The 18,493-nt window shown below is 38.9% G+C and overlaps 1 protein-coding gene across 1 annotated transcript; it reads left to right on the top strand.

The window, feature by feature from the left end:
• Positions 1 to 4,704: 4,704 nt before the first annotated feature.
• FUNDC1 (FUN14 domain containing 1) lies at positions 4,705 to 15,249 on the top strand. The gene is made up of 5 exons (XM_065901162.1): positions 4,705 to 4,772; positions 5,513 to 5,669; positions 9,018 to 9,093; positions 12,929 to 13,057; positions 14,788 to 15,249. Exons 1-5 carry the CDS (start codon positions 4,745 to 4,747, stop codon positions 14,863 to 14,865), a joined length of 468 nt encoding a protein of 155 aa, XP_065757234.1. The 5' UTR covers positions 4,705 to 4,744; the 3' UTR covers positions 14,866 to 15,249.
• The last annotated feature ends 3,244 nt before the right edge of the window (positions 15,250 to 18,493 follow it).

Here is an 18,493-nt window from a genome sequence, read left to right as displayed (position 1 = left end):
TTGGAGTTCATCCAGGTACATGTTGTGAGGAATGGATTTAGCTGTATGTTTTGCCAGATGTCAGATATCAGCCTTAGTTGTTCCAACAGCAGTTTTTAAAATAAAGTTCACATTTACCTGACTACTTGAGATTCCACCTTTATTGTATCAGCTCTGGTATATATTGTTTTTGTTTTGGGGTTTTTTTTTTTGGCCGTGCCACACGGCTTGCAGGATCTTAGTTCCCTGACCAGGGATTGCACCTGGGCCCTGGCAGTGAAAGTGCCAAGTCCTAACTACTGGACTGCCAGGGAATTCCCTGGTATATATTGTATTTATTTCTGGACTTTCTATTTCAGTCTTTTAGTGTGTCTGTCTGCTCATACACCAGTATCACACTGTTTTAATTAGTAACTTTAAAAAAATTACGTTTTCATGTGTGGTCAGGCTAGTCCTCTCTCATTGCTCTTCCTTTTAGCGTTTTCCTGGCTATCTTTGCTTATTTTTCTAACCAGTACTCTTTTATCACTACTGTGACCAAGCAGGCCCCTATGGTGTCTTCCCAGGACAGACCCCTCCCCCACATCCTCTGCTTTAGCTCCTGTCTGAAGTACCTAGATAATAGTATCTGCTGCACATTTCTGGAGTTGTTTTACAGATGCAAAACCCCCACAAAATGGAACAAATTAACTACTTGATGACCATGAGCATGTAGTCCCCAGACCTACTGGTGCCTAAGGATTGATAATGTTCACCCCTGTTACCTCACCATCAACCAATCAGAGAACTTTGCACGAGCTGATCACTTACCCTGGGACTCCTCCTCCCTCACCTTGCCTTTAAAAATGCTTTGCTGAGACCCATTGGGGAGTTTGGGCTTTTTGAGCATTAGCTGTCTTGGACTACTTGTATGGCACCTTACAATAAATGCTGCACTTTCCTTCACCATGTTACCAAGTCCAAGTTCGCTCTGCTCACCGCGTGACAGGCCAATAAATCGGGAGACAAGGTGTTGAGGCAAAGAGTAGTGACTTTATTCCAAAAGCCGGCAGACCAAGATGGCAGACTAGTGTCCTACAGTGTCTTATCAGTGTCTGGATGCTAGTTTCTTTTATAGAACAGAGAGGGGAGGAGGTGAGGAAGTAAAGTAAAAAGGCCATAAGTCTTGCAAAATATCTCCTGGTTTTGGCCAGCCACAGGGAGGGGATATGTTAATTTCTTCTTTTCTGCAGCCATTCACAGGTGGGCAGGGTCAGGGTACTTCCCTGTGAGCTGAACAAAGGCACTTTAGTTTAACATTCAGGCAGAGGGGCAGGGTTTCCTGAGGAAGGCCATTACATATGCCAATAGCTATAGATAGAACAAAAGCAATGGAAAGCAAAGGTCAAAGTAAAAGAAACAGATCCAATATGGAGTCAGATTTTGCTCTTCCCTGTTACAACCACAACCTGGTGTCAGTCGATTGGCTTTACTGTGTGCAGGTGAGCAGACCCAAGTTTGGTTCAGCAACAATACCTTATAAACCATTTAGTTCTGAAACCAAGCAGGACCCTGTGGGGCCCTCCCTGGTACAAATCCTTTCCATGTCCCCCATTTCTTGTTTGTAGGAAATAGGCTTCGTTCAGCCTCCTTGACCTTCCCTGAGTTCCAAAGGGCAGATTCAAACAGTTCGCTAATTAGCGAAGGAAGGGGATGTAGAAACAAGGGAGGAGCGGTCAAGAAACACTAGTGCAGACTTGGGGCAGGGTCCTGGCTCCTCCTCAAGGAATATACATAAAAATACCTTTGAGTTCTGCAGGAACTAATGCCCCCACCCAGGTGGAGGATGGTAACTTCAGGTAACTTTTGCCTATAAAAACCTCTCCCCTAAGACCATTGGGGAGTTTGGGGGTTTTGAGCACAAGCCACCTGTTCTCCTTGCTTGGCCCTGCAATAAACCTTTCTCTGCTCCAGACTCTGATGTTTTGGTTTGTTTGGCCTCACTGTGCGTTGGGCACACGAACTTGTGTTCAGTAACAGCCAGCAGGCTAGAATCAAGTCTGCAACATAATCCATTCCAGTTCTGCAACATAATCCATTCCAGTTTATCAAGTCTTAATGCTTTTTTTTAGCAGAAATTGAATAAATCACTTGCAATAAAACTGTAAATACAATTTGGTAAACAGTTTTTTCATTTAAGCACTTTCCTGTTATTACAGTCTTTTTAAACATAACATTCCAAAATTTCCATAACTATTCATCTACTGTTGGATACTTTCCATTTTCCCTATTGTTTCTATTCCTTTTCATTATGAAAAACAAAACAACAACCCTGCAATGAGTATCTTTATGCATAAGAACACTTTAAATAGTTTTCGGCACTGATCTTTAGTGGGATTATTGAAGTGGCATCTTTAAAATTGTGGATACACATTACAAAACCTTCTACCTGTTTACACTCCAACAAGCTAGTTCATGCAGCATCAACTTTGCCACACTTTTCTCATCAGCAATTGATTACCTCAGTACTTTGAAAGGTCACTTACAGCATTTTAAGTGTGCAAACGTGGGGTGAGTGGGCTCCATTGTGTTGGGATTAGTTGTAGCCAATGGGGGAGGTTAGATTGCCCAGGGACTGAATTGTTCTTCTGTTCGTTTTTTTGTCTGCTTTTTGTTTTCTCAATTCTGACTAAATTGTTTTTAACAAATGAGGTTTCCAAAGACAATGAGGAAAAGTGGAGATCAGGAAGGAATAGTTTCATTATAGTTTCATTATGGAGTAAATAGAAAATGTTTTCTATTTCAAATAAGTTACTCATAAACTTTTGGAACACTACCCATTGAAAAGCTGAAGGCTACATGAATTATGTTTTGGTACAGTTGGTACCAGTGTTAAGATATCAGTGTTCACAATGAAAATGTTTATTACTGCTGACTGAAAAAAACAGAAAACAAAAAACAAAAAACAAACCCACTATTCAAAGTGGGAATTAAAAAAAAAAATCACCCGCCTTGAACCCATCAGGAGGATCAAAGCACCTTTTAAAGCCTGTGTACACAATTTACACATTAAACCACTCGTCATTGAGCCAACAAAATGACAGCTTTTTCGATACTGGGAAAGAAAAAAACTCACACTAGAAAAGTATATTATACAACCAACTTCCTTGAGGTAATGGCAAGGGCATATCACCGCAAGAAAAAAGGAAAGAGCATTAAAAAGTTCCTTCTCAGCCCTTAAGTCCTTTAGAGAAATGATTGCCTTTTAACTCATTTTTGGACATGTTTTGGATGCATTTTGGATACAAAGGTCTATTCTTTGTTATCTTAAGAGCACTGTTTTGTTTCCATTTTCTCCCCATTTCTCCATAATCGTTTGATTCTAAATACCATTTCCATGACAGGAAAGTGGCTTCTTTTTGTACTTGGCAGATATTGCTATAAGTATGTGAAAGTGTCATTTGGATGTCATTGGCCCAGTCAACCCTCTTCCAATTTGTAATTTTGCTCTTTCAGTTTGTATTTTTCATTTCTCTTTTCTCCTTTCTTCCGTTTCAGTGGCCCATCATTTGCCGTTTCTCTTATTCTTTAGCACCTCATTAGGAGTGGGTAGGCAATGGGGAGGAAGGAGTGTATAAACTCAAACCTGTTAACTCTTGGAAAAAATATTTCAGTGAAGATCTCTGAAGTTATGACCCTTAAAGTTACTTTGTTTCCGAAACGTGTAATCTTATGCAAATTGAAGACTAACATCTCCAGCCAGTCCTAGAATTGTATTTTGGGGGGGCACAGGGTGAGGAACTTGAATCAACCCTTGCATTTAGAGCACCAGGACTTGAAAAGCCAAGTGCAATTATGTAAGTCAGTATTTTAAATAATACAACCTCTACCAGAATTTCTTGTTTTTCCTTCATCTCCATATTCTCGGAATAGGAATACTGATAGGGCTGTTTTAATTGTACAGCGAATGCGGGTGCAATGCAAGTTCAAAACAAGTTTGGGGGCTGGTTTATGTGAACCTGAGTTAGCTGCTTGGCAATCAACACGGTTTTTCATTCAACAGAATCTCGTGATGCTTCTGGGTGAAGAACTTGCCCTTGTTCCTGTCAGATTTAAATAATAAAAATGATGCTTAAAAATTATGTCCTCTTGAATAACTCGTGTCAGGTCAGTTCTTAGGCCTCCCTCTTCCTCCTCAGGTTCCTGGCAGGAAACGCGTGGAGAAGGAGAGGATGAAAACGTTCCAGTTCCCAGCTGCAGCGCGTTAGAAAAATTTTCCATTCGTTAGTTGAGCCCTTGACTGCTTGAAAAGTGTGGTTTGAAACAGGGTTTCTCTTATCTCTTTTTAAAAGCCTCTTTCTGGTATAGTGTTACAAATAGCAAGCGGGTTTCCGATTTAACCACCAAGTGACGCCCCCTCCCCTCCAGCCCTGAGGCTCTTTAAAACAAAATAACCAAAATTCAGGTTCTGTAAATTCTAGAGGGGGAGGGTGGGAAACCAGGCTTGTGGAGGGCAACGGACTACAATTCCCACAAACCCTCGCAGGCTGGTATCCAGCCTGTCTCTCCCCTCTCCCCTTCCCCACGCCCCTGTGCCCTGCGCTTGCGCGGAAGGCCCTCCGCTTAGAGGAGGGGGCGGGGACAGAACTACGCGCCTGGAGGAAAAGGAGGAGGAGGAGGAAAAAAAGAGACCATAGACTTCCACCTGGGCCTAGAGCGGTTCTTAAAGTAGCGGGGAGAGGCGGGCGGGTTGGGACCACCTTCAATACAGGCCGCCGGCGGTATCATGGCGACCCGGAACGCCCCTCCCCAAGGTGAGCGGCCGGGGCCCGAAGTAGTATCTTGGAGACGGCTCACAGCTCTCGACCTTGGCTCGGGGGTGCGTCTTTCTTCCCCTGTCCCAGGGTTCCTGGGGGCTCTGTTTGCTTGAGGCAACCCTTTGAGCACCCACTTCGGACTAGACTCGCTCTCCCCTCTAGGACCCTCGCCCTCAACACAGCCCCACCTCCTGCCTTACCTTCACCTCCGGCCGTTCCTGTCCGTCTTGTAATGTTTTTTGGTTGTTGTTTTTTTTAAGTCTTGGTTTTGAAATCATTTCTTCTTGTCGGGCCTCTAACCGGTTCCGTCAGTGGAGGACCCCCCTTCTTTCTCCCACTGATGAAAACGGACCCTGCACTGACCCTGAACCTGAGATTTGGGGGTGACCTTTCATGCTGTGAAACTTTGAACTGACCCGCTGAGATTGGGGGGAGACCCTGCTGTGAAACTCTGACCTGTCCCTACTGAGATTTGGGGTGTAGGGGTGACCCCTCTGCTGCGTAACTGACGTTGCCCCGGCACCCAGGCCGGTCTCTGGGCCTTTGAGAAGGAGATGCATGGCCCTTTACTCTCAAGGCCCTGGTCTCAGGGATTGGGTATAAGAAACTTTGTTTCCATCTGGGCGTTTTTAGCTGTATGCCAAATGTAACAATGAGTTGTAACAGATGAAAATGTACAGGGCATTTTTAACTTTCGGTTGACTGTAAATTTGTTGCTTTCATTTTTTGCTTTGAAGAATATGAAAGTGATGATGACTCTTATGAAGTGTTGGATTTAACTGAGTATGCAAGAAGACACCACTGGTGGAATCGAGTGTTTGGCCACAGTTCCGGACCTATGGTAGAAAAATACTCAGTAGCCACCCAGATTGTAATGGGTGGAGTGAGTGGCTGGTGAGAAAAACATCTTTTTTTGTTAAATTTCATTGGGAGCCTGACTACTGCCCTTTTGTATCTGGGCCAATTACGTGCTCAGTCAGTGGCTTTACACTGTTAATCCCAGAAGAGCTGTACCTTGAGGCTTTTCTCTGTGGTATGATTAGTGTAATCAACACTTAGAGACTGTTGGGTTTTGGTGATCATCCTCCGCCACCCTCCACTGTTCCCTCCTCACCCTTCCTTTGATTCTTTGTATATTTTCGCCCATTTCAGATTTCGCAGACATAGTGAATCTGATTCAGTGACAGTGGGTAAGGAGGGAAAAGTATAGAAGACTTAATTATATGTAAATAATTTTTACTTGTTCAGTGCTAACAACCGGAAAACCCTGTGAGAATTCCCGCAGTAAAACTGGTCTCCAGGATTATCAGCCCTGTGGAGAGCAGTGTAAAATTTTCAGTAAAAAGTACTGATTATGATACAGATGATTCTAATTTGGATTATGATAATACTTTGAAGAAGAGTTGTAGATTGGGTCTTGGTTGGAATTAAAGGACTGATTGCTTACTCAGTAATAATACTGTGGAGTACATTAAGGGGGAGAGGTTAATAAGCATTAACCTAACCAGTTAACATTTCAGATCACATGATTATATAATTGCTACTGTAGATATAATTCTGTTATTCTTAGACTAAAAGATTAGCCAAATAACAAGGGTCAGAAACAAGTTTGGCTCTTTATTTTGAAAATGTTCATGACCCTAGAGAATTTCTGAAGTTAGTGTACGTGCTTAACTTGTGAGTAATCATTTATTTCTTAGATTCTAAGTTAAATTCATCTTACATTAATTTAAATATTTACATATTTAAACTGAGTATAAAATGATTTTTTTGATTTGTGTTTTACTTGCACCTTGGAACAATGGTGCACTCTTTTATGCCTTTTTTTAATAAATGCCATTTTATGGTAGAAACACTCACTGTGAAGATTCTGTGACAAAGAGGTGCAGTATTTATTCATGATGTGTACTTATTAGTGCTGCTTATGAAAAAAGCCTGCAGTTAGAGAGATGCCTGGTCAGAGCCCTGGTTATTCAGATGATTTTTCACAGGCCAGTGGTACCTTGATGCCCACAATTCAGGGCCTGGCTTTCTGCTTAAATAAGCTCACAATTTGGTGCCATGGGTGATGGGTTAATGTGAGTCAAGGCCTAAAGCCCCACCTTAAAAGAGACTAAAAAATAATTGAGCAATAGAATTAAATTGCTGTGTGCTTTCTCCTTGTAGGCTAAGCTTGGTGAGAAGCCCAATGATTGGCAGAAGTTTGCTTGGAAAGCCTAGAGACAGAAGAGGGGAAGTTAGTAGACTCATTTTAGTGGCTCATGCCGTCAAGCAAAGGATAGACATGCTTGTGGAGCACATTCCCCAGGATATTGTTAAGACCTGGCTGCTGCTTGCCTCCTCTGTTCCCTTTTCTGAGTCTTTGTTGCTGTCTCCCTTACTGAGGGACCCATATGTTTGAACTGTAGCCAGGTGTCAGTCCAGGAGCTGTGTAATAGGACTCTAATATTATACAGGTGATTTGTTGCAATGACTTTAGATTCAGTGTAATAAATTTTTGGAATTTTCTTAGGGTATGAAACTGATGTACTGTTGTGGCATACATTAAGGAGGAATGGTTACTAGATGTTAACTTAACGAGTTAATAATTCAGACCAATTCAGGACATGAATGGGAAACTGAGGAGATTATGTTTAGCTGTAGGTAGCTATAGGTTCTTGATCATAATAAGAAATTAAAACTGATAGCAGGATGGGTGGCTGCTAGGCGAGATGGGAGGTGTGAAGATTAGCTAGAGTGTCCTTAGTGTGGTCTGGAAGCAAGGTAGTGATGCCCTTGAGGATGGAAAGAAGACAAAAGACAATCAAATGATGTTTTGGCAGTACTCGAGTATATACAATTGGCCGTCAGTTGGACCCCAAAGGCAATGAAGAAGGCAGCCTGAGATGCATGAGGTAACAAGCCTAGAGAATGGTGCAGTCACTTACAAATTGGGACCTTAGCAACAGCTGGTTTGGTTGGAAAGATGTTTGCTTTGGGACATTTTGAATATGTGGTTCTGGGTGGCAAGAGAAGCTCATCATTTAATTGGAAATGTAAATTTTCCATTTATGAAGGTGTATGTGTATTAGTTTCCTAAGGCTGTTGTAACAAAGTACCACAACTAGGTAGCTTAAAATGAGAGAAACTTATTCTCTCACAGGTCTGGAGGCTAGAAATTTGAAAGGTGTCAACAGGGTTGGTTCCTTCCTGGAGGCTCAGGGAGAATTTGTTCCATGCTTCTCTCCTGTCTTCTGGTGGTTGCCAGCAATCCCTGGCATTCCTTGACTTGTAGACATATCACTCCAATTCTGCCTCTGTCGTCACATGGCTGTCTTCCCTCTGTGTATCTCTATGACACATTGGATCTGGGGCCCACCCAACTCCAGTATAGCCTCATCTGAACTAACTACATCTACAATGACCTTATTCCAAATAAGGTCACATTCTGAGGTTCTAGGAAGGACATGGATTTCGGGGGTGACACTCTTCAACCCAGTACAGAAGGCTGGAGTTGGAAATCTGAGATTCTTTTGCGTACTGGGTCTGGAATACTTAAGGGAATAATGAGCTCACTGAAGGAGAGAATCAAAAAAGAAGTATGGGTTGACATCCTTACAGGATAGATGAGACAAAACAGGTTTAATATAGAGATAGAAATAGATAAGGAAGCCATGAGAAATATGGGCTGAAGTATAGTTGTGAAGGTGGAACTCCAGCTGGACCTTAAAGTGTAGGAAAGTTTTAGATAGGTAGAGCTAGGTAAAAACCCCTAGAAAGAGAGAGGTTAATAGCTTGAGCAACAGTGGTGACATATTTGGAAACTGGGTTGGAGCAGAAGGTTTGGGTAGAGTGAGAGTCGGCCAGGTGTGTGGAACATCTTGAGTGTATTAAAAAAACCAAAACAAAACTAAGCACTTTTATTATGAGGAATTTCAACTTAATACAAGTATAGAAGGAAGAGTATAACGAACCCCTGAGTACTCAACATTCAGTTTCAGTAGCCAGTCTTTTTCCTGTAAATTCCCCTCTTCTTCTCTCCATCCCTTATTTTGAAGCACATCTCAGACAATTTAGATTATGCACTTTTGACTAGTCTATATAACTGACGGGAAACATTGTGGGTTTCTGAGCGGGTAAGGGGCATGATCAAAAGAACTGGGAAGACATTAAGATTTTATTAGGAAAGCAGTGAAAAGTAGAAGGGAGAGAGTTTAGTACATCATTGATTGTTCTCATCCTTTGTCATTTCTTCCATTAAAGGTGTGCGGGATTTTTGTTCCAGAAAGTTGGAAAACTTGCAGCAACTGCAGTAGGTGGTGGCTTTCTTCTCCTTCAGGTATGTCAGAGCTTTTGGTCCTTGCCTCTGCTTACATATGTAGCCCTTAGGAACTGAGAAAGTCAAGTTTAGCCATTTCACTCCTGTCCATTTTAATAGAAGATGGAATTTCTCTTTTAGGCATCAGTTTATGGAAAAACTAAAATGAGTTTTGAAAGCTGGCATCTGTCATGAAAAGCATCAATTTAAATACTTCTGAGGTTTTTTAAGCATAGTTTGATCCCAGCTATTAAAAACACAACTGTTAAAATTTGAGGTATCTCATTTTTTGTTATTTACCTAATTTCCTTGAAGCATCTCCCTGGAAAAATAAACATTTCATCAATAGCATAACCTGTTCATGCTGACCATTTAAAACATATATTTAAAATTCACACACACTCTCAAGAACCTGCTGTATAAAAAAATAAATAAAATATAATTCAAAAAAACATTCACACACACTCTCATACACAATATATAAAATTCAAGAAGTCTCTTTCCTGTTTCCTAGCCAGTTTTCCTTCCTAGGGGAAAATGCTGTTAGCAATTTCTAACATGTTTTTTAAAACTAGGGAACCATAGTAATATAGAAAGTGGAAAATTGGGTTTAAAAAACCATTCATAATCCTATTTCTGAGGCAGGTGGACTTGAAGTTTTAGTCTTGTTCATGTTCCTCTAAGTATAAGGTTCAAAAATGCTTTGCTGTTAGAGGATGTTTATCAGGATATTATCTGGCATTCGTGTCTGTTTGGCATATATTTTCCCCAAAATATCATTCCCTGAAGATCAAATATAGTAAATCCTAAAATTGAAAATTTCTGGGAATGAATGTTAGCAACAATTTTAAAGATACAGAAATCTGTCAGATTTTAAAAATGATTGATGGTCATAGCAACCAAAATGTGAGTTCAGCACCTAAGCCATTGATCATGTAATAACCAGTGTCATTACCTGAAGTACAAAGGGACTGGATTCATACGTGTTAAGCACAGATTTTAAGTTGTTTACTAAGCAGTTTAAATATATACATATATATATATTTTTTTTTCTGTGGGTGGTATTATTAGGGGTAATTGCTTATGACTTGTGGTAAGAGGTAAAAAGGAATATGGTTCATATCAAAATTTAGTCCTTTGGATGAATATGCCAGTATTTGTACAAAGGAGAATTTTATTTAAGCTGATTTTTTTTTTTTTTTTTTTTTTTTATGCGTTACGCGGGCCTCTCACTGTTGTGGCCTCTCCCGTTGCGGAGGACAGGCTCCGGACGCGCAGGCTCAGCGGCCATGGCTCACGGGCCCAGCCGCTCCGCGGCACGTGGGATCCCCCCGGACCGGGGCACGAACCCGTGTCCCCTGCATCGGCAGGCGGACTCCCAACCACTGCGCCACCAGGGAAGCCCTAAGCTGATTTTTGACTTGGGTTTATATAGAACCAAGAATTAAGATATTTATATAGTTATCAAGAATCAAGATAGTGAATTCTATAGCTATTTTGAAAACTCAGTTGTCATTTCTGTTTAGTGGAAAAGGGTACTGGACCAAAGCAGAGTTCCCTAAAATGTTAACAGATAGAATTATACATTTCTGTGTACTCTGCATGTCAGTTTTTCAGAAGTCCATTTCAGTCCACTTGATATGTACCCTTCAAACCCACGTTTTGCTGTTGCCACCTTCTACTTCGTGTCTAGTCCACATATTGTTTGAAGTCACTGATTAGAAGAGCATGAGACCTGTCAGCATCAAACCAATTTTTCCCACAAATATGACTTACCTTGAAAACTCAGTAGAAGGAAACAAAGAAGAAAAAAGAAACAAATGGCATTTAGGCTAATTACCTATTATTTAGTCTCGCTTCCATATTTTTATTAAAGATAAATATTAGTTTGCTGACAACTTAAAGCTTTTCTAGTAACTCAGGTGTTTTCCAGTAGATATTTACCACACTGCCATCTTAAAACAGACAGTGGTATATAAATCTTTTCAATTTATTTATTTATTTTTTTGAGTTGTACATGCTCATAATTCAGAGGGTCAAGTACATGTATAATGCTTATTACAGATTAGGGTAGTTCTTTGCCTCCCTCGCTACCTCCCCATTCTTCCCTGCCTTGAGGTAACCAGTTTGAACTACTAGCTGATTCTTAAGGTATTTATTTCCTTTTTCCTAAACAAGTGAATTGGACATTTCTTTATCTTTCAGTTTGAGGTATTAACTGTTGTCTTCCCGTTATGGAATATGGGAATTTAGCTATGACGTATTGAACGTCTGTGTGCCCCACCCCCCCCAACCCCCACATCATCTGAGTATTGTTATTTGATAATTGTATTAGATCATTACCTGGAGTTCACTGAGCTCTGGAATCTGTAAAGTAATGTCTTTAACCATGTTCAGGAAGGTTTTGGCCATTATTTTTTGAAATATTTTCTCCTATTCTTTCTTCTCCTTCTGAACATGACTCTGATTGATGAATGTTGGGCTCTTTGATAATGTTCTGAGGTTTTGTTCATCTAGTTTTTCAGTCTTTTTTTTCAGATTGTGTAATTTCTAGTGATCTAGCTTCAGGTTCACTGACTCTGTCATCTACCTTCTGCCGTTAAGGCTATCCAGTGAATTTATTTCATTGGAATTTTTTGGTTCTTTTTATATTTCCAATTCTAGAATTTTCCAATTCTAGAATTTTCATTTGGTTCTTTTTATATTTTCTATATCTCTGATGAGATTTCTTATCTTTTCATTGATTACAACTGTAGTTTCCTTTACCTCATTGAGCATAGTTACAGTACTGCTTTAAAGTCCTGTAAATTTCAATATCTGGGTCATCTCAGAGTTGGCATCTGTTGATTTTCTTTTGCGACTAGGCCACATTTTCTTGTTTTATCATATCAAATAACTTTGTATTTTATCCCTGGGCATTAGGAATGTTACATCGTGGAGAATCTGGATTCTGTTTTATTCCTCCAAAGTTTGTTAATGTTTTGATTCTAGTAGGCAGTTAACTTGGTTAGACTCAAATTGCAAACTCCATTTCACCTGTGGTGGATAGTGGCTCAAATCTCAGTTTATTATTTATTATTTTTATTTTTATTTTTTTTTGTGATACGCGGGCCTCCCACTGTTGTGGCCTCTCCCGTTGTGGAGCACAGGCTCCAGGCGCGCAGGCTCAGTGGCCATGGCTCACGGGCCCAGCCGCTCCGCGGCATGTGGGATCTTCCCAGACCGGGGCATGAACCCTTGTCCCCTGCATCGGCAGGAGGATTCTCAACCACTGTGCCACCAGGGAAGCCCTCAGTTTATTTATTTTTTAAGCCTTAGCCAGAGTGCTTCATTATGCCCCATGAATGTGTGGTTCAGAACTTGGGTAGAGTTTACACATAGGATTTGGGGCTCCCCTTCTCTAGCTGTGTCCTTTCTGGCAGCTGTTATTGTCCTGGGCTCTGCCCTCTGGTTCTTCAAGCCAGAAAGGTGACATGTTTTCTATTGAACTTTTAGCCACCCTGCAACTGCATCTTATCCTCAGGATAAAGCCAAAAAAATGGGCAACTTACCTTACATTGGTCTCTTCCTACAAGTTTCACCTCCTCTTCAAAATCTGCTTCCTTTTGTTAATTCTGGAGCCCTTGTGTTTTAACCAGGGTTTATAGTCGCTGTCTGTGGGAGGGACCTTAAGGTTCATTATCCCCTCCATGTCTGTGACCCAAATTGCCATGTCAGGTATTGCCAGGAAAAGCTTTCACTTGCCATTTGGTTTCATTACCACTCTGTTTTGCTGAGGCTAGAAATCTAAATGTTCATATATCGTATTAGCAACCTAGTTGGTTTAGAATTAACCATTTTTATCACATTTTTGCAGATTGCCAGTCACAGTGGCTATGTGCAGGTCGACTGGAAGAGAGTTGAAAAAGATGTAAACAAAGCAAAAAGACAGATTAAGAAACGAGCAAATAAGGCAGCACCTGAAATCAACAATATAATAGAAGAAGTAAGACAATGTACATTTTTGGCTCCCTTTTTTTTTAATGAATCTCAGTAGAAAATGTGACTAGGGATTATCTTCTTTAAAAAAAATTGGTGTTTCTGGTCATATCTAGAGCATTAAGTAAAATTTGGGATCAAGCCACCATTTAAATCACTCATTTTTTTTTTTACTTGTTAACTAAAACTACCTTTTTCTTTTTTTTGAAGTGGAATAGTTTGAAGATGTATATATTTATTTTATTAATATATATATTAGTTTTATTCATGTTTTTATGTGAATTTTGCCTGTTTTCTTCTTATATTCTGTTTAGAATTGAATTGAATGCTCCTTTGCCTTTATTTTAATTCTGTCCTTTTACTTACCCCAACTTTTATTTTGAAAAATTTCAGATCGGTTGAAAAGTTGAAAGACAAAAACAGTGAATACCCAAATACCCTTCACCTATTCATCAAATTGTTCATGTTTCACCACATTTGCTGGTGTGTGTGTATGTGTGTGTGTGTGTGTGTGAGTGTGTGAGTGAGTGAGAAATTTACCCTTTTTTTTGTTTTTTCCCGAACTGTTTAAGACATCAGGTCTTTTTATTCTTAAATACTTCAGCACATATGTCCCAAGAGTACGGATATTCTCCTATACTATTACCATTACCCTTATTAATCCCCCAAACTTAACATGATACAATAATATTTCCTAATATAGAGTTCATATTACAATTTTTCCACAAAATATCTTTTACATCTTTTCCCCCCGATTAAGAATTACATATTGCATTTGGTTGTCATGTCTCTGAAGTCTGCTTTAATCTTAGATGGTCCCCTCGTCTGTTTTTTTGTTTTTGTTTTTCTGTCTTTCATGACACATTTTTGAAACATCTAGGCAGAGTATCGTACAGTCTGGCTTTGTCTGATTGCATCTTCATGATTTTATTTGGGTTAAACATTTTATCAAGGTGTTATTTTTTTGATCCTGTGCATTTTTTCTTACTGGCTAAGTGAACTGACTGTTAATAAGTATCATTGTGCATAGGCTGTGGGAATTTATTAAATCATCTACGTTAAAAACTTGCTGAATGGACCATTTATGCCAGCTTTATAGGGAGATTTCTTTTTACCTGTGAGAATTTTGCTGTCCATATGCCTGTTATCTCAGAAGCAGGAAGTTTACTGGGCCTGGCTGGGGGCTCTAGGCTCCTTCAGTTTGTAACGGACAGCCCTGGCATCTTGTCTGGTTGTTGGCACCTACAATAGTAGGTACACAAGAATTTTTGCTGAATATTTACTGAATTGAGGAAAACATCTGAAAACGATACTTAGCTCTGGATTTAATAATTAAGAATATTTTTAAGAATTTATATCTTTTCTTTTTCTTATTGTGGTAAAATATACATAACATAAAATTTACCATTTTAACTATTTTTAAATGCACAATTCACTGACATTAAGTACATTCACACTTTCGTGTGACCATTACCACTATCCATTTCCAGAACTTTTTCATCATCCCAAATAGAAACTCTAACCATTAAGCAGTAATTCCCACAATCAACCCCTCTCCCAAGCCCTTGGTAACCTCTGTTCTACTTTCTGTCTTGATGAATTTGACTATTCATATAAGTGGAAATTATAACAACATTGTCCTTTTTTTGTCTGTCTTATTTCACTTACTGTAATGTTTTCAAGATTCATCCATGTTGTAGCACAATTCAGAGTATTTTTCTTTAAACTTTGTTTCAGGCAACAGAATTTGTCAAACAGAACATTGTGATATCCAGTGGATTTGTGGGAGGCTTTTTGCTAGGCCTTGCATCTTAAGGATATGAATGTTCTATCACAGTGGAGTCACCTCTGAGAAGAGAAATGGTGGTGACAAGATGGTCTCAGCATTACCCATTGACAGATTCTCCAGGATGACAAGAAACAACTAGCTGGACAGTACCAAACTCACTGCTTAGCATTTTGCCATCTGAAATTTGGCAGACTGGTATCTGCTATAAAACAATCTATATGGTCTGTGTATAATAGTATTCCTAAGCAAATCATGGCTTTCATTATTTTTTAAAAACTTGCATCTGTTTAAAATTTGCCTATAAAACACCACCGTTGGATGTAGATATGGAGAGAGAAAAAAATTTGTTGGCTATATTCCCCAGTGAAGTATCATCCTCATTTTATTTAAATAGGATGTTCTCCATCGTGCTTTTTAGTATAGTGCCAATAATTTAAAAATTTGTATTATAGCTTCAACAGTAGGGCTGACTTTTTTTTTTTTTTTTTTTTTTTTTTTTTGCGGTACGCGGGCCTCCCACAGCTGTGGCCTCTCCCGTTGCGGAGCACAGGCTCCGGACACGCAGGCTCAGCGGCCATGGTTCACGGGCCCAGCCGCTCCGCGGCATGTGGGATCCTCCCAGACCGGGGCACGAACCCGTGTCCCCTGCATCGGCAGGCGGACTCTCAACCACTGCGCCACCAGGGAAGCCCGGGCTGACTTTTTTTTTAAGGATATGTTTGCAATAAATTGAAGAACTGTAATGCCCTTTTATGGAAGGATTTACAAATAATAGAATTATTAAGGTTATTAAACAAATTTAATACCAATTTTTAGGGTTTTTTTCCTGCAATTCTTTGCTTACTATGTAATAACTGTAGTAAATGCTCTTCTAGGGAAATACTACATGTCTAAAGCTCTTCTTTTTTTTTGATGTCTGTAGTTGTAAAAATATCTCCTTGCATATAAGCTTCTAATTTTTTTATTCATTTGTTTATCTTGGCAGCCTGGGTAGAATTAATTATTTTGAGGGTACATATAGTTGGGTCACTGATTCGTTTTACTAACTTTGAGTGAACCTTGTTTTTCATTTTAAAAAATCCTAATTATTATTCTTTACAAAGAGGTAAAAATCACTGTAAAATACTTAGTAGTATAGTATGAATTTATTGTCTGAAGAACAGTGATTTTCTATATAATCATGAAATGGTAGTTTAAAGAGAATCATCTCTTTGATCAAGTCTTGAGATGTAAATGCTGAGGCTTTCAGCTTTTTAGGTAGCATTTTATGTTGGTCCCAACACTAGGCCAGTTGACTTGTTTCTCAGGGCAAATATCACACTCCCTCAGAGGGTCCTTGGCCTAGAAAAGCTTTTTGTATTGTTTGTTTTGTCCAGAGTTCTACGTTGGAATTGGGAAAAATAGCAGAACAACGTGTGTTGGAATCTTCAGATTGGAAAGACTTTGCATATACTCAGACTATCTCCTTTTGATAGGAAGTCTCTATAGTATTTTTTGTGTATTGTAAACATAAGGCATTTCATGCTTTCAAGATTGTTATAGTCTGTGTGCTTTCATTTTTGCAAGACTCCTTAAAATTGAATGTGGGATTGATCTTCATTTTCTTCCTTTACTCTCAGCGCCTCAGATAAAATGCTAAATAAAACTCAGACTTTCTTAATATGAAGTGATGTTGCTTATAAATACTTAATTTTTCTTCTTTGAGCTTTTCTCTCTTTCTGCCTTGCCTAGCTTTTCATGACTGTGGAATTAAAAGGGAAAAATATTCTACGTTAGGTAGAACCTGGGCCACGCTTCTGTGTGCCATATCTGCCTGATACCTTTCATCTGATGCAGTGTGGCAGGCTACTGTGGCAAGCTCTAGGAGCTGGCTCAGTTTGTTCATTTTCGAAATATTTATAGTGTCTATTCTGTGTGTGATACATTGGGAAAGTGGGGGGCACAAAAATGTCTGCCCTCAAATAAAGACTAAATATTCCTATATGAAAAGTTACATACTACTATAGGAGAACTTGGCGTATGATTTAGTGGCAAATGAGTTGTAGAGGTAACTACTTTCAGAGTCCAAACATGAATGAAAAGTGAAAAAGAGCACTTCATTTTTTACCTATACGTTTCCAAGTATTTTTTGCTTTGTTTGAAAATATTTGTATACCAGTGTAAAATATTATCAACTCTCTCCATACTCTCTCCTCTCTGTTAGTGCCCCTTGTTCTGCCTCGTGTCCGTGCCGTTTCCCCACGAGGCTGTACGCTACTTGAGGCAGTCGTGTGCGGTGTTAATTAATCTATAACTTGTGACACAGCCTATGTAATGCTTTGCTCACCATAGGTATTCAGCTGATGTTGTGAATGAGTATGTGAAAAGCATATTTTTACTGTGCTAGAGTTGGTGTCAACCTATAGGAAATCTTCTCAGTATGGCAGCCCCGTGAATCAGAAGCTCTGTTAGAAATGACTTGGTGGGGCTTGGCCTGAATGAAAAGCCTATAGCCTGCCTTTGTCTAAAATGGGGATTTTTATGTTTGAGGGCATAAAGGTTGTTTGCAAGATTTATAAAAACTTGAGTATGTGGAATATAGATATTTTGTGGCTTAGAAAATTTGTAAGGACATTTTGACTGATTTTTATTTTTTATTCTTAGAACCCTCCCCAATCTCCCTCACAAAAAAGATGATTTTTAACATTTTCTTATTTCAAATGCAATATGAATGAAATATGTTTATTATAGAAAATACATCAGCATAAAGATATATAGAATGTCGATAATGTGATGTACCTAGAGATAATGATTGTCCATATTTTGATACATAGCCTTTGGAATTTTTTCTGCATATATATGAATACATATTATGTGTATTTTGTATAAAAATTGTCAGTTTATGTACTGTTTTATAAATAGCTATATTCACTTATAAATATCTTTTTATAATAGGTACATTTATGATGACAGAAAGATACAAGTGCCCACCCTCATCCCCTTTTATGAGACAACCATTATGAAAAGTTCTTTATACATATATTTTAATATATTTATACTTATATTATTTTTATTGTCCAAGTTTGGATAATATTGATATACACTGAATGTTCACTCTGAAAGGTAAGGAATTCTGTGCACATCCACTGTTTCCCCCTTTTTTTTTTGATTGCTAATATATTTTTAGTTTTTCTAGTAGATATCTTTATTACTTTAAATATTATGCTTTTTCTGTCCTTAGGTACCAGCTTTAGATAATATCTGCTAACTCCCTGTTATTAAAGATGAGGAAAATAAGTGTACTTCTTCCCTGTTACCCTCTGGCCTCCTGATTTTTGTTAAATTATTATTACTTTTTATGGCATATTCAAATGATAGAATTCTATACAATTATTAAGAGGAATGTAGAGCTGTATAAATTGATCTAGAAAGATCCACATGTTAGTGATAAAATCAGGTTACAAAAAGTATGACCCCACTTTAAAAAAAAGTACACAGGTGAGCATGAGTGCACACAGATACCCATAGAGGCTGTCTCTGAGAGGTTGGTATATAGGATTTTCATGTTGCATTTTCAACATTTTTGTGTCATCTGAAGTCTTTACAATAAGTACATGTTACTTTATAGGAAGCAAACATTGTTTTTTTAGAACCAGGAATAGGAATTAAAATTAA

Source organism: Phocoena phocoena, chromosome X (genome assembly GCF_963924675.1).
Source record: "Phocoena phocoena chromosome X, mPhoPho1.1, whole genome shotgun sequence".
In the NCBI taxonomy this organism is placed as follows: Eukaryota; Metazoa; Chordata; class Mammalia; order Artiodactyla; family Phocoenidae; genus Phocoena; species Phocoena phocoena.
Note: the sequence above shows the minus strand (reverse complement) of the source record. Positions and strands in the feature narration are given on the sequence as shown.